This window comes from Magnolia sinica, chromosome 12, assembly GCF_029962835.1.
Source record: "Magnolia sinica isolate HGM2019 chromosome 12, MsV1, whole genome shotgun sequence".
In the NCBI taxonomy this organism is placed as follows: Eukaryota; Viridiplantae; Streptophyta; class Magnoliopsida; order Magnoliales; family Magnoliaceae; genus Magnolia; species Magnolia sinica.
In genome coordinates this window covers 30,163,149-30,185,076 of record NC_080584.1, presented here as the reverse complement: position 1 = coordinate 30,185,076, position 21,928 = coordinate 30,163,149, and the positions used below count along the sequence as shown (strand labels likewise).

General features: G+C 40.0%; 1 protein-coding gene across 2 annotated transcripts in view; it reads right to left on the bottom strand.

Annotated features, from left to right (window-relative positions):
* Positions 1–14,242, bottom strand: part of LOC131221176 (protein FORGETTER 1) — a 171,253-nt gene extending 157,011 nt beyond the window's left edge. The window contains exon 1 of one of the 2 annotated variants that reach the window (XM_058216344.1): positions 13,621–14,242. In XM_058216344.1, the coding sequence (XP_058072327.1) occupies positions 13,621–14,019 (399 nt within the window). In that variant the 5' untranslated portion in view covers positions 14,020–14,242. The remainder of the gene's footprint in view (positions 1–13,620) is intronic. The other variant, XM_058216343.1, reaches the window with a different exon arrangement.
* Between the last annotated feature and the right edge of the window lie 7,686 nt (positions 14,243–21,928).

Here is a 21,928-nt window from a genome sequence, read left to right as displayed (position 1 = left end):
TTAAGGAATTCAAAAAGCTTCTCAGAAATTAATTAATATAAGAAAACTCCACCAAGAATTGATAATATGACAACAACTCCTGCAACTTTGATAGTGATCAACAAGGTACGAAAATTCCAGCAATGACATGAGTAACAGACCAGCAAGTTCTATTTGGGTGTATGGAAATACTGTTTATCCTAATTGAAAAGAAACCACAAATACTAGATTTAGGGTTTTATATGCTATTGGTTTAGGGCTTCCATTGGCAATGACAAAGGAGAAGGGAGAAGAGAATAAAGGAAAAAATAAATAAAGATTTAGGAGTTAATATTTTAGTCACATGAAGCGTGAAGGGAAGCCGCAATAGATTAAGGTTTGGTAGCAGGTAAGCATCCATTTCAAAATTTTTCAAGTATAAAAAGGTAGAAAACAGGAGCAGGAGCGCAAATCCAAAGCGTGGTTCAAAGCGGGAGCAGCACCTAGCTAAGAACCTTGCAACTAAGGTTGATATTCATTTTTGTTATGAAAGTAAGAAGGAAGAGAGAAAGGGCATAAACATTTTTCTGCTTTTCTTCTTTTCACCCATGTGTTCTTATTTGCCAGGTATGAAAAAATCGTGATTTGCGCAAGTCACCAAGCGGATTTGTCCAAGTCAAAAATTTGCAATAAGTCAAGCAAGTAGCCATGGCTGGAAATTGTTAGAAACATTATGTTTGGATACTCAATAGCCATGTTCTTCTAGTCCATAATCTGGACTCGCAATTTTGTGGCTGAGAGTGGTACAAGACATTATGTGATCATTGCTTGGCAACAATGCTCTTCAAGTAAGTCTACCTTGAGATTTTTCTCAATGGATGGGTTAACGTTGGAAGCTTTAGGGCTTGTCTGGAAAGATGCATTGCATTAGATGGAATTAACACCACTTTTACAGAATGATTACATGTCTAAAAATACCATCGTATTTTGACCATCCAATCACACATTTGGGATCGAATTCTTCCTTCGGGAAAAAAACACTATATTACGTAAAACCAGCGTTTGGTGGACACTGGATTTATAATCAATGGACCAGATTTCACAACTGATGCCAGTCACCTATATTAATATGCAACTCGAGTGTCACATGTAACGAGCGTATATGGATGGACGACGTGGATAAAACATATGCATTAACGTGGGTCCCACAGATGTAGTGAATTTCGAAATTCACCAAAAATCCCACCGTATCTCTTGTTGGGATTAGAAGGTCAAATACTTGCATTAATCCAATCCTTCCTATCGGATTCCTAACGCCAAACAGAATTGATATCCCACCTAATGCAATGCAATACTACCTAATCCTGCATTCCAGACAAGCCCTTAACGTCCCTTCAAGAGCATAGGCAAGGAATGAAATTAGAAGAAAAGGCACCAAGACACATATTAGAGCCATTTAACTCGAATATTCTTTGAACATCACTTAAATATTACGTTGTCAAAGGTAAGGTTCGGCCAAATACTATTGTGCCAACATCAGAACCTCACAAAGGGAATTCAAGACTAGTTGGGTAACTAATTTACTATACTAGTAGCATGTAAGGTACCGAATCCAAATCCGAGTGAATTCAAGAATCACAACTAAGGATTAAAAATCAGTTTCAATGTACCATATCGATCACCTCCAAAACCTATACTTATCAGCCAATGCGAAGTCAAGCACGGGACCTTTGTCTCAATCATCAAGCTAGAATCGTCATTCTGAGTGTAGCCTCATTTGACCATGGCTTTTTCACAAGGCTTGTGGGGATGTACTAAAGAAAGACATATTGCTCACCTTTGATGACTTTTATGATGAGTGTTAGATAAATAAAGGGGTGACCATTGGCTTTATACTTTTTGACTCTCCTAAGGAGGAGGACGAGGAGCTAGAAAATCTTAGGCTTACTAGTTTTGTCGCAAGCTTTTGCAAACCGCGGTTTGCCAGTTCAAGCACGGAACCGTTCGCGAACCGCGGTTCGTGAATAGTGGAACCACGATCTGTGAATAGTGGAACCGCAATTCATTTTTTACCTTATTTACCCCCTGTTTTTTAATAGAAATGAGGGCAATTTTATCATTATCGTAACAATAGAATCTCAATCGTCTCCAAGAGTCTAAGTCGCTCAATTTGCTACTCTCTCTCTCTCTCTCTCTCTCTCTCTCTCTCTCTCTCTCTCTCTCTCTCTCTCTCTCTCATGTCTCTTGGTCTTCCACTCTTCCTCTTCTCACATCAACAATAGGTATTGTTGATGTTGTAATATGGACGTCCTCACTAGACCGCTACACACTTGCAAAAGCAAACAACGATGAAGACCCTGGCAACAGTAAGGGACCCTTCGATGCCTAAGTTAGGGTAGGGAATCCGGGTCTAATAGAACTTTAGAGCTTTTAGTGTATACCTTTCTCCGTAGGCGTGCTGCTTATTTATAGTCGTTTAGTGCTAGTTACGTACATGGCAATGAATCTGTCATTCAATTGTTTATCATAAAGGGGATCGTCTCCAGAACTCAAGGTGTTATCCTCGACTTGATTCTCAACAAAGATCTCAAGGACTAATCCTCCCTATATCAAAAGGAGATCTCCCTGTGGTCGACTTCCGAGGAGATCGCGGTAGATGATCAAGGCCAACCACTAGGTCGGATTGGCCGAGGTCCTATAAACCGGGCTGAACTGTCGATCGTGGTCAAGCCTTTCTTCGAAGCAGGTCGAGTCAATACTTACAGTCATTCGTTGGTCGCAATATCAAGATGTCGATTAGAGTCAAACCCAGTCCTAGTAGTTGATGCTCGAGATGGTCGTGGAGGTCATGCTCGGTTGTCAAGGTCGAGCTCTTATCCAACCTCCTTTACTTGTGCTTTGTGTTCTCTCTCATATAGGTCCACTTGGTCAGTCTATTTTCACCCATAACAGGCAGCGTTCGAAATATCGATACTATCGGCCGATATTATCGGTATCGCAGCCCAACAATACAAAACCCTTCTGAAGATACTAAAAAATTGAAAAAATTTACAGAATACTTTGTATTGATCGATATATCGCATGATATCGCCAAATATCGTTCAACATCGCTTAATATCATCCTAAATATCATGTGATATCAACGATACTATCATTTTATCAGGATTTTATTTATTTTTTCAATAAATTTGGTGTAAAAACAACAGCTGGGCTAATATAGCCAACTCCGGGATTTTGGGACATCATCATTATCTGAAAAAAAATGAAAAAATAAAAATAAAAAGAGAAAAAATAAAAACTTTCAACAGGTAGATTTCGGTACCTGTAGAGGAGATCCCTGATCGAAGCTGCGTTTGATGGGCCATTTGAATCGAAGCGTTAGGTTAGCACAAACAAAATCTCTGATTTAGGAGGCGAAATCCGTCGAAATTTAGAGAAATCGGGAAATCGGGAGAGATTTGGGCAAAATCCGACCAATCCTCCGTGAAATCCGGAGAATTCCTTGGCAAAATCTGAAGAAAAAAAAAAACAGAAATTTGGGAGAGAGTTTAGGGTTCCGGCATTCCGGAACCCTCTCTGCTTCGAAAAAAAGGCCTCGAGCTGCTCTTACAGGAAGCAGATGGGCTGGTGTACCACACACCACAGACTTGGATGGTGTGTTGACGTCACCAAGTTCTGTGGGTCCCATCATGAGGTATATGTTATATCCAAACCGTTAGTCCATTTGGTGTACTCGCATAAGTCTTGAGTCAAAAAATAAGACAAATCCAAGGATCAAGTGGACCACACTGAAAAAAGCAGTGGGAGATTGAACGTCGACCATTGAAACCCTTTTGGGGGTCACAAAAGCTTTGGATCAATATGCTATTTGTTTTTCCTCTTCATCCAGGTCTTTGTGACCTCGTGAACAGATTGGATGGAAAATAAACGTCATGGTGGGCCCTACAAATATTTTAATAGTAAGAATCATTGTCTCATTGCTATTTGTGGTGTGGTCCACTTGAGCTTTGCATATGACTCATTTTTGGGCTCATGATCTAAAATAATCTCTCCAAATGGATGAACGGTGTGGATATAATAAATACATTATTGTGGGGCCCATGTAACTTTGATCTCCTTTAACTGTTTGTACAACCCGAGCTCGCTGGAGCGTTAACGCTCATCTTTGCACGACACGTACCCACACTGGTCTGGTTGCTGGTGCGTGGTACACCAGCCAATCCACACCGTTCCATCCATTTTCAGAGGTCATTTTAAGGCATGAGCCCAAAAAATGAGACAGATGTAAAGCTCAAGTATACCACACCACAAGAAACCGTGATAGCAATAATATCCACTAATAAGCTTCTTAGAGCCCACCGTAAGGTTTATTTGTCATCCAATCCATTCGTAATGTTTGACAAACCTGGATGGGAAAGCATAAATATTAACTTGATCCAAAAATTTTGTAGCCCCAAAAAATTTAATATTTGGATCAAGACCATCCAACCAGTTGATAAGTTAACATAGGCTTGGATGAAAGGAAAAAAAAAACAAATATCAGCTTGATCCAAAAAATTTTGTGGACCATAAATTTTTTTAATGGTCAATAACCACTATTTCATGTGGAGTAGTCCACATCTACATACAATTTGTATTTGCCTCATTTTTTAAGCCGACCCCTCAAATCAGGTTGCAAAACAAATGGACGATGCGGATATGCCGTGCATGCATCCAGGTGGGACCTATTGTTTTTTACAATAGCATCAATTGATTAAAGCCTTTTGTGGCTCCAAGAAGTTTTGGATTATAGCATCAATTCCAATTGTTTTCACTTGCGTAGTCCATATAAGTTTGAATGAAGGGAAAAAACAATTATCAGCTTCATCCAAAACTTTTGTGGCCCACTAATGGTCAATCACCATTGTTTCTTATGGCATGGTCCCCCTGATTATTGGATCTGCTTCATTTTTTGGATAATGTCTTAAAATGATATGGAAAAACGGATGGTCGGGTTGGATATTGAATACACACATCATTGATAGGTATGTTTTCTAATTTCACTATATCTTGTGCTTTTGAATGCATTGGTTATGTTTTCATATATATCTTTATACATTTATAAATGTTATGCATCATATTTGAATATATTTACCTTAGTTCAATTAGATAACGCATAACTTAGGACCTTAGACAAAGGAAATTTATTATGTGCACTTCTTTTTTAAGATTTTATGATTTAAAAGTGTGAATTAAGGACTTTTTAAATAATCCCTAAAGTTTCATAAAAAAATTCAACCATTTTGCCAATGTTTCCCCATGTTTCCCAAAAAGTGCGATAAATTATGCGATACAAACGATATATCCCGTGCGATAACCACTACGTATTTGTATCCCAAGGTTGCGATACATTGCGAGATACCGATATTTTGAACACTGATAACAAGTACCTCTCTCTCTCTCTCTCTCTCTCTCTCTCTCTCTCTCTCTCTCTCCTCTTTTTTTATGACTCGGAAATTAGACTTCGAATACATGCTACTTTTTTATCGCCAGCATGTCAAATTTGTAAGATGATCAATATGGATGAGGATGGGTACGAGGGACTGAATTCAATGTCAGCGGAGAATTCATTTGTAAAAGAAATTGAAGATGATTCTTAAGTGCTAACTACGACCCCCCTCAAAAGGTATGTAATTATTGTCATAGATCAAAAAGATGGAAATGCTTGCAAATGGATTTGTAATTTTGTTTGCAAGTCTGATGCTTATACGGGGGAACATATTCACGTATTAAAGCCCACTTGATTAGGTTATTACCTGGACAAAAGCACGTGGAATAGCATTATGTCCAATAATAAATAAGGAAGAGAGGTAGAAGATGAAAAAACTAGGGGAAGATGCTAATAGAGTTTTTGGTGGCAGTAAACATAAAATAGTTATTCCTATTATTCCACCAATATGCAATACAACTCCAGCTATGATGGCAGATAATGGGAAGAAAAGTATCTGTGATATGTTTAAAATGGCTTCTAGAAATGACGTGGATGAGGTAATCGCAAGATGTTTCTACGCGAATGGGATACTAATGAAGGACAATTAACCACTTGCTCTAAAAGCTCGAACTGATAGAGCATATCGAATTAATCCCTTTATCTCATAGCCTAGGCCCCACATCCATGGGTCAGCCAAACCCTCCTCGTTTGCCCCAAATTACATGGGTTCCACCTCACACGAGCCACTAGCCTCACGAGAGCCGCCCACTAGGAGTGTGCCCTTGCATCCCATAAGCCACTCCACTCGAACCCGGTGTGAAAATACCCCTGCATTAATCACCACCGGTGAGGAATCTCGAACATGAGAACTTCCACTCTAATACCACTTTAATGCAGGACAATTAACCACTTGCCCTAAAAGCTCGAACTGATAGAGCATGGCGAATTAATCCCTTTATCTCATAGTCCAAGCCCCAAATGCATAGGTTAGATCCTCAGCCGAACCCTCCTCATGGGCCCCAAATCACATAGGTTCCGCGGGCCACCCACCCCAAGTGTGCCCCTGCATCCGACAAGCCACCCCACTCGAGCTCGGTGTGAAAATACCCCCGCATTAGATACCTTTTAATGTGGCAAAATCCCATTTTTTAGTTGATATGGTGAGGCCTATTAATGATGCACTCAAAGGATACAAGCCACTATGTGCAGAGAAGATAAGGACATCACCTCTTGATAAGGAGAAAACTAAAGTAGAGCATGCCCTAATGCCTATAAAGCAACAATGGCCAACATATGGGGTTTCAATTGTTTTTTATGGTTGGACAAACATCAAAAACCAAACTTCAATCAATGTAATGGTAATTTCAAGACGCATGGCAGTTTTTATTAGTGGTGTTGATTAATCTGGAGATGAGAAGTCGGGTGAATTTATAGCTGAGCTTTTACTTAAAGCTATTGAAAATGTGGGAACATATAGTGTAGTACAAGCATTGACTGATAATGCATCTACTTGTAAGACTGCACGAACAATCATTGAGAAGAGACACCCTCATATTTTTTGGTTTGGTTGCATGGCTCGTACATTGATCCTCTTCATTAAGGATATTGCAAAATCCAATTATCCAAGCTTGGCTTTTGTTGATGATAGTTATGAGAGGGCAAAGGGTATTGTTACATACATTAAAAAAAACATAGTTCAGCTTTGCACATATTTCGAACATTTTCAACGCTAGATATGATTCAAGTTAAAAAGACAAGATTTGGACATCATTTTATAGTTTTGGAGCGTATTATGCAGGCGAAGAATGCCATATTCAATATGGATTTAAATGAGGAATGGGAGAAGCTCAAAAAAGGTCAATCAAAGTCGAATTTGGAGCATGAAGGGGTAAAGAGAGTTATTTTGGATTATGATTTTTGGAACAAAGTTAAGACACAGAGCCAATTTGGGAGATGATTCGATTTTGTGACTCAGATAGAGCTATGATTGGGGAAGTTTTCCAAAGGATGAATACGATGTTAAGATGTATTAAAGTGGCATTATCTCATAATGATGAAATGTATCAAGTTGTCAAAGATCTTGTTATGGCACAATGGGATAAGATGATTATTCCTTTACAGTCTTACATGTGTTCTTACACATTTTTATTCAGACTCTCGGTTGGCAGGTTTGACTTTAGGGGGGGATAAGAGGAATAAGCCCAATGTCAATACTGATGTTCACCAATCTTTTTTAAGTGCTTTGAATCAACTTGTAAGGGATCCAAGTGAAGCATCCGCAGTTTGTCAACAACTTAGTGATTTTGTTAGCAACAAGGGTGTCTTTTCTTATCCTGAAGCTATTAAAGATAGAGAGACAATGTCTGCAATATCATGGTGGGATTTATATGGTGTCAGTGCTCTTGAGCTTCATGGTTTGGCAATTAAAGTTTTGTCTCAAAGTGTTAACACCTCATGTGCAAAGAGGTCATGGAGTGCCTACAGGTATATCCACAGTATTAAGAGGAACGGGATGAATTCTGATCGGGCAGAATCTTTGGCTTATGTCCATTATAACCATCGATTATTAACACGATACAAGGAGGATTATGAGCGGTCATATAAGAGTTGGGACACTTTTGTTAACGATGATAATTGAGAAAATGACATTGCAGTTATTGAAGAAAGAGAGTATGCTTTGCTTTATGATGAGGCAGTTTCACATGATGCTCCACGGCCTCCACCTTCTAGCATTGCAATATCTAACTTAACTCCTCAAGCTCAAACTCAAGGATCATCCATTCCAACGGAAGCACAAAGGCGACGAGAGATTGCACATGGCAAAAGGCCAAGTGTGGATAGATGTGTCACTTCTACTTTCTCATTTTGTTTTTTGAGTTCATTTCTTTTGTTTTTTGAACAATTAAAATGATGAAATTGATATACATTTAAAGATGAGTTGGTACTTGATAGGATGGATTGTTTTTGTGACTTTATGAGACTGTTTTTAAATGAAGAGGTTGATTGTAGGCATATTATGCCTTTTTTTTCTACAAATGTGTATGTGTAAGCTCCATGCCCACTCCAAACCTTTGGAGCTTTGCAAATTCGGCGCTCCACCGCTCCCACTCTCGTTCCCGCTTCTGGTCACTTAGTTATGATACTTCTTTAAAAATAAAAAATAAAAAACCTGTATCGGCCCCATAATGAATTGTTACTGTTACGAGGAGCATAATGGGTCACTAGTCACTACGGGGGCATTGCAAACCATTTTTTCCATAACAGCCATTAACCATTATAACCACATAATGCGAAACGGTTACCATTGTTATTGTTATGTAATAGCCATTACAGCACACCTTGGTTTCAACATAGATAAACATGGGACCTTTGTCTCAATTGTCAAGCTAGCATCGTCATTGTGAGTGTGTGTAGCCCAAGGTATCCCGTATCGGTATCGGTTAGCGTAACGGTGCCCTCCGATACCAATATGGATACAGGGGTGTAACAGCGGCGATATGGGAGCGTAACGGCCCATAACAGTGCAAAATTTTTTTGCCAAAAAAATATGAAAAAATATGGATTAAATCCGGAATATTCCAAGCATTCCAAATGTGCATTCATTTATAAATTGGAACATGTTTATGGTGGTGTAACGGTCCACTCTTTGGTGAGAAGTTGTATCGGACTGTCTGATTAATTTTTTAACCAGGTAACCTGAATTTGACTACAAAATTCATATATTTAATTTTCTAAATATCTAATTTATATACTTAACAACTTGATATCATTTCTCCTAATAGTTCTTTAAAAAAACGAAATTAAATTCAGGTAGATGGCGTTGCCAATTTGGGGCTGACTTGGAGGACCAATCTATGCTCCAAATCAACCTCAAATTCATGCAATTTATTGCCATTATCCCACTTATGAATTGGTGGACATTTATTGGATAGTGAATCATGAAAAAAAAAAAAATCAAAAAGCCTTATTTTAAAAAATAAAAGTCTACAAATTAACAATTAAAACTATTCCAACAATTTGATTTTGGCATTGTGAGTTAGCAATTGCAGTCCATAATTTAATTGGTAAATTTTAAGTTAATATATGTCTCATGTATAATTTTTTAAGGGCCCGAATTAGGCGGAACTCGGATTGTGAAGTGCAGCACACGTGTCAAAGTTTTTTGGGCCCCACCCGTGATGAATGTGTTATATCCACACCGTCCATCCATTTTGCCAAATAATTTTAGGGCATGAGCCCAAAAATGAGGCACATCCAAAGCTCAGGTGGACTGCACCATTAGAAACAACAATAATTAAACGTCCACCATTAAAAATTTATTGGGGGCTACAAAAGTTTTAAATCAAGCTGACATGTGTGTTTTCCCTTCATCCATGTCAATGTGACCCAATTAACAGGTTAGATGAAAAATAAACATTACAGTGGACCCTAAGAAATTTTTAATGGTGAGCATTCTATAACCACCGTTTCCTATAGTGTGGTCCACCTGAGATTTGGATCTTACTAATTTTTTGGATCATGACCTAAAATGATATGGCAAAATGGATAGACGGCATGGATAAAATATATACATTATGGTGGGGCCACGCGGCACGTGTACAAAACGTGCTGCATAACTCCAGAGAGTCCGCCTGGTGTACCTGTGTGTATTGACGTCAGTAAGTCCTGTGAGTCTGATCATGAGGTATGTGTTATATCTAAACCGTCCATTCATTTGACGAGATCGTCTTAAGGCTTGACACGAAAAATAATACAAATTTAATTATCAAGTGGACCACACTGCAAAAAGCAGTGGGGGATTAAACGTCTACCATTGAAACCCTTTTTGGGATCACAGAACGTTTGGATCAATATGAAATTTGTTTTTCCTCTTCATTCGGATCTTTTTGACCTTATGAACAGATTAGATGGAAAATAAATGTTATGGTGGGCCTACGAATTGTTAAACGGTGAAAATCATCATCTCCGCTACTATTTTTGGTGTGGTCCAGACGATCTTTGGATACGATTCATTTTTTGGGTAATGCTCTAAAATGATATTTAAAAATAGATGAACAGTGTAGATATAATAAATACATCACTGTGGAGCCCATGTAACTTTGATCTCCTTTGAACCGTTCGTACAACTCGGAGCTCAAGGAGTGTCAGCGCTCGTCTTAGCGTGACACATACCTACAGCAGCTAGATGGTGTGGTGTACGCCTGCAAATAAAAATTAAAAAAATAAAAAATAAAAAATAAAGGGATAGAGAGAGAGAAACCGAAAAGAAAAAAGAGGGAAAGAAGAGAGAAAAGAAAAAAGAGGGAAGGAAGGAAAGAACAGAGAGAGAGAGAGAGGAAGAAGAAGAAGAAGAAGAAGAAGAAGAAAGAAAAAGAAAAAGAAGGCCGCAGCCACAGCTGCCCGAGAAGAAGAAGAAGAAGAAGAAGAAGAAAAGAAAGGAAAAAAGGTAAGTTTTTTTCTTTCTTTTTTTCTTTCTTTTTTTAAAGGCCCGTAACAGCCGTTACGGGTTACGGTCACAGAATTCCGTAACGACCGTTTCAACCCCGTATCGCGTAACGGTGTCGGCCGTTAACGTTACGTATCAGTCGATACGGCCGTATCATAACGGATACGGGACACCTTGGTGTAGCCTCACCATACAACATATTTCTAATTATGATTGCATACCACACCTATATGGTGAAATGTTAGCTATCTTTAAATGTTAACACTCGGTATTTCGAATAAACGAGTATTAAACTCAGGTTACAAAATTCGGGGCGTTACAGAAACAGTGGAGATTAGACATCCACTGTTGAAACATTCTTATGGCCACAAAAGTTTTGTATCATTTTTTTTTTTTTTTTTTTTTTATATTTTCAATTCATCCCAGTGGGAATGACCTTATAAACGGTTAGAATGACGTATAAACATCAAGATGGAGCACAAGAAGATTTCAACGGTAGACATTTATTTCCAAATCACATTGGCAATTGGATAAAAAGAGTAGACTCATGGTCAAGTCATCTTAGAATTTTGTATGCAGTGGAGAGCCAACTTGGGATGTGTTCAACTACCTAGGGTCAGTCATATCAAGGTCTGCCAAGGGTAGCAGCTTTCAGGTAAAAATAAGGTACTAACCAACCAACCTAGGAACAGCAATATGATGATTATTAATTAATGGTTGTATTATCACTCTGTTGGACACTAGTGGAAGTTTTGCACTCTCATTGTCAGTCCCAATCAAGCTATTAAATAATGGTAATGGTGGCCATAAAGGCCACCACCATTGCCCTTGCATTATGGCTTTCCTTTCTTTTTTTCTTTTTTTCTTTTGAAAAAAAAAAAAAATCCATTACGGGACCGTTACGAGCCCACAACGCGTAACGGTTACCACAATTACCGTTATGTAACGGCATTACAATAGTTACGTAACTATTTTGGCATACCATGGTCCCAATCCCAAAAAAATGGGGATTGTATCAAGTTCGTGGCCAGCATCAAACTTCCACCACGACTTCTCACGAATGCTGAGAAAGTGACATTTTCGAGAGTGGCATGGTGGAACAGGATTTGTGCAGTTGAGCCCAATTTGTTGGGATAAGGATTAAATGATGACGGTGGTGGTGGTTGGAGTCATAGTTTTCAATATCGGTATCATATCAGTTGATACAACCGTATCATATATGTATTAGCTTGATACAATACATGATATGGGACCAAATGGGCCTACCCTTCAAAATTGGGCCATATAGGCCGATACAAGCCAACATGCCCATAAAGGCCCAATTTTGAAATCTTTTTCAAAATTTCACTCATGTTTCCTCTTCTTTCTTTCTTTTTTTTTTTTTCCATTTAATCCATAGAGGAAACTTAGAAAATCATTCTAGGCTTGATCTACACTTATTTGGGGATCAAATGATTTGAGTGGGATTCAACAAATCGAAGCTAAGTGAACCATTATAAGAAAAATTAGAAGAATGGTAAACCTATACTTTCTTTTTAATGTTTTCAATTTTTTATTTAAATGTAATGGGCCCTAATTAACCAAATCATGCTTGATTTGCATTCAATTAGGGCCCATTTAGTTGATTTTCAACAGGTTAAACTAACAAACAACATTCTTATCAAGGAATGGTCTAATGCACCATTATCTCCATGTCCAAAATAAAATAAACTAATTTTCGAATATCTCATTTTCCTCTTTTTTTCTTGATATTTTCCTTAATTCTTTGGCTTTAAACCAAAAAAAAAAAAAAAATCAACCAATACTGGCCAAACCAATACATGGCGCCCGTAACATATCGTGGTCGATATGGAAGGAGTGAAATAATATAATTTTCATTAATAAATCAGAACCATCAATCAAGGTTTTTCATAGAGCTGAAAAGAAGGTTTATTTGTGGACAAGAAGAGTGGAAGCGTGTATTTAAAATTTTATAAATGTTGCCATTAGCTTGATGTAATCTACTCAGGATAATTGTTCACTGTCTGGTTCCTTTTTCTCTTCTTTTTTTGGCTTTCTTTAAATGCAATTACCATTTTTTGGAAGGAAAAAAAAAATGCGCATGATGACAATTCAGGACTAGTTAATCCTAAATCATTTCCGTGCAACATAGTTACTGTATCGACGAGTGTATCCTACATCCAAATGCAGCCTAAGCTACAAGTAGAATTGCCTCATAATAAAATCCTCACATTTCAGATATTACATTACAAACAACAGAAACTGGAATTCGTTCTTTGTAATTTCTGAATTCTTTTTTTCTTTTACCTTTCAAAAAATAATAGAATCCAAAAATTACAAAGTGCACCCATTCATCAAATGCATGTTTGGCGCACCATGAATTGAATTGCAATTATCAGACTAAAAGGTGTAAAACCAAATTATATTTTCTCCCTCAGTATTCATATTGAGGGTTTGGAATTCAAATTGCAATTAGGTTACTTAGGAGTTCAGAGAACCCATCAACAGTTGGAAGGTCCTACTCCCTCATGATGAATTAATACAAAACTTCATTAACTCATATTGTTTTCCTCTCGATCAACTGGATGTTTGAAAGCCAATTCACACGTGAAAAAGCGAATTAGTTTAATAGAAAGATCAGTAATTCTATATTGAGCTACACAGGTCAATGACAGTTTAATAGAAGAACCATGCAAAGGCAAATCTAACATTACAGTGAGAGAGAGAAAATGGGAATTTGAAGAACCTCATTGACTTCTTCAGGAGGGACGAAGGGCGGTGGGGTGGGGAAGTGTTGCTGGAGCTTGGAAACGTCAACAGCGAGGTCGATCCCGCACTGCGGGCAGGCGAAGCGAGCAAGGCCGTGGGGAACATTGAGGATAGCCTTGCAACGGGCGCAGGGGAGCTGGATCTTGGTGGGATCGATACCCTGCGCGGGGACCTGCATGGGGACCTGCGGCAGGGCCTGCATCAGCTCAGGGGGGAGCATCTGGGGGAGCTGGCACTTGGGGCAGCTGAATTCGGTGAGGCCAGCGGCGACGGTCAGGATACAGTGACAGCCGGCGCATCGGACCTGGTGGCTTCCGGGGAGAAGCGGTGGCTGGGGCGGCGACGGTATCGTCGGAGGGATCGAGGGCTGCCCCATTTCAATGCGAGCGTTGATTTCTGTGGATGGTGAGAGGAGTCTTTTGTAAGGGTTTTGTACGGGAAATGGCAGAAGAGAGGGTTGGAAGGAGAGGAGAATGGTTCGAGCGCGAAAGGTCTTTTTGCTCTTTTATCCCCGCGTCCTCTCTCTCGCCCTCTCTCTCTCTCGATGTCCGTCTGTTTCTTCCGATTTTATTGGGAGTCGACTCACCTAACGTTGCGTTGAGATGATATGGAAAATGAGATGCTGCTGATGGAAAACAAATAAATCAGTACTTTGATCACCGGTCGTGTGATATTCCCCGTGTGTCCACACTTGGCACGTGTACGCAACATGTGCGGCCCATAAATTTGGAGCTTGAAACGGTAATGAATGGACAATGCATGAAAAATGCCCGGAATTGAAAATTCCTAATTTTTTGGGGAAGTAGAGTTTGTACTGCTCTTTGAAAAATATATTACTAAGCTGATTTCAAATGTCAAAGGTCCAAAATATTTGGAACTTTATTTTTAGAGATTTTTAACAAGATGGCCACATCTATTTAGCCTCTACTCTTAAATGCTTATATTTTTTAGATCCGATGGTTGTATTGCTTTACATGACAAAACTACACCTTAATATTGATAGTTGCTATTGAACTTGCTTTTGAATGCAAGAGAAGATGCGGGGCCACCATAATGTATGACATGTTCAATCAAAGGGAGATTGGGCCCTACTATAAGAGATATCAAATCCATTCATTCTCTTCCCAGGGGCGTGTATGAATGGAAGAAATACTAATTTTAGCTTGATACAACCCTTCATGGCCCACAACGAATGATAACAACCAGCATTTAATTATAACTTTTTTGTTGTGGTATAGTTCACCTTTGTTATATATGTGTGTGTGTGTAAATTTTTTGTTCAATCATACCCTTAAATAAAAAATTGAATTCAATGGACAAAGTGGATTTGACATATACCTCGTGGTGAGCCCCACAAATGGTGTTTGAAGACCGTTTAAAAGGAATATCTCTATAGAGAGACTCATTCCCACCATCATCTAAAATGATGCGAAATGTATATATGAAAAAGAAAGTTTCTCAAACAAAGTCGGGGACTCAAAATGTGTCATTGAGTAATAAATTTATGTATCAACAGCTCATGGCTAAAATGCATGAGAATTTACCAAGACAGCACCGGATGAATATGATGTGAGAATGAATGTTACGTTCCCAGGGGCATGGTCACGGATCACGCATTCCACACACTACTAAAGACGTTGTAGATGGCCGGGTGTTTTTCCCTTTTTCCAAACAAAATATAAAATTCCAGATACCTTTATACGGAGAGAAGGTGAGGCATATGATTGTCGTCCAGTAGATGAGAATACACCATCATAACAATTCGAATATAGTATATAGTTATATTGAGCTTGTTGTTCATAATGCCCATAAACCTATTCTCATCCGTGAATCCGTTTCCATGGATTTGAACGAGTAGCACACAATAATGGATCCTAACATGGAGATGGAATTTACATTGCACTAAGACATGATCCAACGGTAGATAGTTGTGAGCGACAATCTTTTAGTTTGTTAGATCATGGGTTTAATGCCATGATTTTTTATGTATATGCTTGGACCCACTGACCTGGATGAATGGAAAACACATATCAGCTTGATCCCATATTTTCGTGGGACCCACAAACCTAGATGAAGAGAAAGCACGAATGTCAACTAGATCCAAAACTCTGCAGGACCCCCCAGATCATATGGCCACCTTGATGTTTATTTACCATCCAATTTGTTTGTAAGATCACATGGCCTTAGATGACGGGGAAAATACAAGTATCAGTTTGATCTGAAACTTCCATGGCCTTTCAAAGGCCTTACCATGCATGGTAGCACGTGAGGCTCACTATTGGGATGGTGGGGCTCACTGCACATGTGTTGCAGCATGTGGGCCTACTATTTCAAACAGTGGAGCCCACCATGTTGTATATGTATGTGCTATGAGGCCCACAAGGTCATGGAGCCCACCACGAACGTGTGCACATGCTGGTCCTAATCAGGCTAGCCATGCGACGTGTAGTGTAAGGACCCGAGATTTGGTATGTGTACACACACACGCGCGCTAGTACATATGCATGCGAGTATATATCCTTACATTTATTAAAGCATATATGTGCAGGTCCATCCATCTAGCTTATTTTAACTGTCCATCTATACTTTAGCCTAAATCTAAACCATTGGGAGTACTCCTTATCCATAGACCAACTTATTCGACCGTTGATTTTTAAGATGGACTATCACATCATCATGAAATCATCCTTGGATGCAATTCAAGGATTTACACATGATTATCAACGAATCTGAATGTTAGGTTATGTTCCTGATCTATATATGAATGTCTTATACCGTTGAGTTTAAATTCTAATGGTTAAAAATACACTATTTAAGATTTAAAGTTTTTATGGTGTACATATACATACGTGACGTTATTCGTTAGAAAATCTATTTATACGAACCATGTTTTGATATTTTAAAAAAAAGGTGGTTTTAGAATATTTACATTATAAGAATGAGCAAGCTCAGGTAGAAGAATATTTGCCGCCACTTCATTAATACAAGTTCTTGTTACATTCCTTACATTGTCATTGATTATAAAATAAAGTGCAATTAACATTAAATAATGATTGAGGATACTAATTTCGCTAGCATTTTGTTCCCTACTGAAGAGTCGTCGAAACGACAAAAAAGTTGAGCGAGTTTTAAACTGTTTCTGTATTCTCCCGAAAGATATTATTTGCTACTTGGGAATATGCTTAGAAAATCCTTTCTTCTATCATGCAAAGAAGTTGCACGATTACGCAAGACTTTAAGTTGTGTGTTCGCGCAACTTATCTACGAATACTCCTTCGCTTTAACTTTGATTTCCCCTTCCCCGAGATCACTCATTATGGCAAGTGTATTTCTCCCTAAGAGGAGTTGTTGCGCGACTGCTCCTCGTTCAACAAGATCTTATAGTTATTGTAAGACCCGTGTCCTAATTCGTACCATTCCGTTGGCTTCTGCGGTCCTTCCGGTCGAATTCCGGCAACCTTCGCACCGTATCCGATGATTGCACGCAATTCTAAGCCAAGTCCTGCATACCAAAGACGGCTCGACCCGAAACTTGTATCTTAGCAATCGCGCCGTTGCCGTGGTTCCAACGCCGCGACTCGCTCACCGAACCGATATCCAGGTCAGAAGATTTGGGCATGTGTTCAATTTAAAGAAAACGCCGTGTGTTGCGAATTCGAGGGAATCTCTACGATATGTCTCATCAATCAATGTCAAGTACAAGCCATACCCAAAGTACAACAACCCATCCCCACCTTTTCAAAAGTCCACTCTCTCTCTCTCTCCACCTCACCATTCTCTTTTACAATTTTCAAACTCACTCATACCTCTTTTATAAATATTTCAAACTAAACCATACCCTCCCATCCCCTTCCTTACATCATCCCATCCGTATCACTCCCATCATCTCACTCTCTCTCTCATTTCTTAAATCTCTCAAGCAACCCCAAAAATTTCATACGTCCAAACACTCTCTCCCAAGCCAAGTGTGTCCCACCCTCTCATCCCTCATCCCCACTATCAAAATCCCATCAACCTCCATCAAAGATGAAGGCAAGGAGCTTAAGAGCCTAAGGGAGCAAGAAGAAGGAGGCCTAGAGGTGGGTGATCCACTGTTAATTTCAAAATTTAGGGTCCACTTGTTGTGGGACCCACTTGATGTATGTGTTGTATCAATGGAGGGCCCATAGTGGCGGGGTCTCTCCTCTCTATCACCGTCTCTCTCTCTCTCTCTCTCTCTCTCTCTCTCTCCCTAGAATGAAGTGGGCCCCACCAAATCATGTTAAATCCACTCCATTGATCAATGGTGTGGCCCACCAAAAATCCACCATCCGGTGGGAAGTCCCACATGCAGATATATGTATATATATATATATATATATATATACACACACACACACACAATATATTATATTTACACTATGATAATATATGAACATATATATATATACATATATATAGTTGGTGGGCCATGTCCATGTGGGACCCACCACAGTGCATGTGTTTATACATGTCGTCCAGCGTCCTTGGAGGTTGGATGGGCGTGGCTAACATGGATGTGTGTATACTGACATGGAGTGTGTATATTGACATGGGTGTGTACTAATGGCTAACAAAAGTAACATATTTAGCTTTTTTTAGTAGGCCACTCGTGCAGGCCCCACCTTGATGTATGTACTCAATCTAAGTCGTCCATCCTTCTCCCCAGCTCATTTTAGGCGTTGAGCCAAAATTTGAGGGCAATCCGATTCTCAGGCGGGCCATACTTTAGGAAACAGTATTATTACTGTCCAAAACTAGCATTGATGTTTTACTCGCCCAATCATAATGGATATTAAACTCTGTTTGACGGTATCGAGCCGAGGAATACAATGGGTGGGGCAGATTTCCTTGATGTGGGCCCCACCTGTGAAAAACCACAGAAAAACTGATTTTTTTTAAAAAATAAAGAGAAGAAGGCAACGCTGACACTACTGCTGCAGATGCACGCAGGCAGCCCCTGCACTGACGGACGGATGAATGGGCTGGCCCTCACGGCCCCAGCTATGGGCCCCACCGTGATGCATTTCGAACATCAACACCGTGCATTTAAGGCATTCCCTTTAAATTATGGGATATCCCAAAAATCAGCCGTATACGGAACTCAAGTGGGACACACCATCTAAAATCATGTGAAGACATGCCTAAAACATATAAAATCACTTGGTGGGGCTACCTGAAATTTGGATGCTGCTGAAACTTGGTCTGAACCCTCAGCCAAGTGGGACACACATAATGGGTGGGCTGGATTTGCGAACCACATTACGGTGGGCCCCTGACCATGACCCTATGAACAATTTAGGTGGCAAATAAACATTTCCAATGGGCCCTAGTTTTCCCAGGTCCACGTGACCTTTTAAATAGGTTGGATGTCAGATAAATATCATGGTGGGCCCCATGTATACATTGGATGGCAAATACATATCACAGTGGGCCCAGGTTTACGTGACCTTATGAACAGATTGGATGCAAATAAACAGTACAGTGGGCCCCCAGGTCCAAGTGACCTTATAAACAGGTTGGGTGCAAATAAATATTATGGTGAGCCCCCAGGCCTGCATGACCCTATCAACAGATTGGGTGGAAAATAAACATTTCGGTGGGCCCCAGGTTGGGTGGGAAATAAACATTATGGTGGGTCCTACTTGGGACCCACTTGTGTATGAATTGTGTTCACACCTTTCATCAATGTGGACCTCCACCATGAAGTATGTGATTTATCTAGGCCTTCCATCCCTATGGGACCTACCATGATGCATATGTTTCATCCAAACCGTCCAACCATTTTGGAGGTTATTTTAAGGCCATGTGATAAGGCCCATCTTGGTGTGTTTGTGGGCTGTCCGTTGAGGCCCACCTTGATACATACAAGGCCCACCTTGATTTGTATAAGGCCCATATTATGAGGCCCATTGTGATGTATGCAAGGCCCTTGGGTTATGGCCCATTGCAATGTACGTAAGGCCCGTTGGTGCGGCCCATTGATAGGACCCACTTGATGAATATAAGGCCCATATGATACGGCCCAATTGATGTATTTAAGGCCTAATGGGGCGCAATTAGGTCCATTGCAATGCGTGATTCCTCCGTGGTGTATATAATGATGTTTATAACAGGTAGTGCCTTGAGAACAATGATGGTTAGATGCCCACATTGTAAGGATGATGTCGGTTAAATGTCCGCATTGTCACTCTCCCTAAGGCCCATTAATAGGCCCATACTTGCAGTGTATAGGCCGTCTAGGCCCATCTTTGTTATGAACAGAGCCCATCATCACATAACATGCTTAGTATAGATCCATGATTCATGATCATACGCATCATTTGTATGCCTGATGTGAGGAGTGACTGATCATAGCACATGCCTTCAGGAAGATTGTTTATAGACTCCCTGATAGGCGGGGATGCCCTACATGAGCGCTCAGTACGCGCAGGATTGTTGCATGTCTGAAAGTATGATTCATGCACTTGCATTGTATGATTATTGTATGCCCTAGTGACATCAGGGCCATAGCCTCCATAGACACATCGCGGGTGGCTGGATTGGATACCAGAAATATTGTTACTAAGCATCGGGGCGCCATAGATGTTCTTGGGTGAAAATTTCTAAACCCAATGGTACCAGAGGATGACTCCAATGTCAAGACCGAGTGGATATATGAGCGCATGAGGGCTGAATACTAGGAGGTCGCGTCTCCCACTGTGTCGTGGTCGGTTGGAAAGGGGTGTGGCCTTACTCGCCTGAGGGTAGGGGCAATACTAGGCTGAGTTCGACCAGCTCGTGAATGGATCAACTATCGACATGCCGGATAGGTATTGGCAGACCATTGGCCAGGCAGATAGTGAGGTTTCTTATGCTCACTTGGACTGTGCGGCTAGGAGAGCGGCAGTGCCACTTGGAGTGTACTAAACCCCAGTAATTATCCAGAATGCGAACTGTACTGATATATGATGAGGATTGGCATGTTTGAGTTGCATCTCGCATCGTATGGTCGTGTTATGACCGATAGCATTCATATCTTGCACCGCATAGCCTTAGTACGCTAATTGCATTCATGTACTCATCACCATGATTCCGCATTACCCTGACCTTACATTCTGAGCACGCTTATATTGCGCACACACTTACACCACCCTCTAAGCTTTCTATTAGCTTATACACGATTGATGTGTGTAGGTGATGTCAGGACGCAGCTGTAGCCTTGTTAGAGTTGGAGCGTGCAGTCGAGCTTTTGGAGTTCCTGTTATTATCATTATCTTGTATTTCCTTTCAGACGCATTGTACTCCAAAGTTTTTGATCATAGTGGATTTTGTGATGATGTTCTTGTGGTTATTGTTCGTGGGTTATGCTTATGGTTATGTTCATTACGAATTAAATTGATATTAGAAATCCTCCTTGTAGGATCCCAGGATCAGAACCTGGTAAATGGGTGCCGGGAGCAGAGAATGGGGTTCTAGGGAGGCTGTCACCGCCGGATTCTGCAATCGAAAATTTTTTGAGCCCGATTTTCGAGTTCGGGGCGTAACAGTTATTCCTAGTTCTTCAAAAGTGAAAATGCTCCCAATGAGAAGACAATAGGGGTATTTATAGGCATTCACACGTGCCTAGTGTAAATTCCATGTAATCTACTCAAGTTGTGCAGTTGCACAACATATTTAAACTTTGTGGTCATGCAATAATGACTTTCATTTGATCAACTTGTATGCGTAGGTTTTTTTTTTTTGAACCCTTCCCTTTTATGCACCTGCGTAACTCATTGTTGTTGTGCGGTCGCACAACTTATGTTTTTTTTCAATGAAATTTCTACTCTAACAAACCCGACCACAATAAAATTTTAGACAATACTTAGCTTAATTAAGCCGTGCATTATCCATTTGGGGGCTTAACTCATAAGATCCACTGTCCATCGGATTTTGCATCATTTCCATTGTAAGACCCGCCCTAAAATAAGATAACGACCATCACTGGAATTAGGGCTGTACATCGAGCCGAGTTGAGTCGAGGTGGGCCAAGCTCGGCTTGACTTGTCCATGCTATACTTGAGTTCAAGCTCGAGCTCAAGCTCGCCCTCGAGCTCAACATTGAAGCTTGGCTTGTTTGCCAAAGCTTTCGAGTCAAGTTTGTGTCGAGCTAGTGGTTTGAGTCGAGTCGAGTTTATCTTGAGTTGAGTCGAGTTTACCTCAGTAGGGTAAGGGAAAGAAAAAGAGGGAATGGGGACAGGTAGGATTTTTTAGTAAAAAGTTTTAAGTTTTAACTTTTTAAAAAA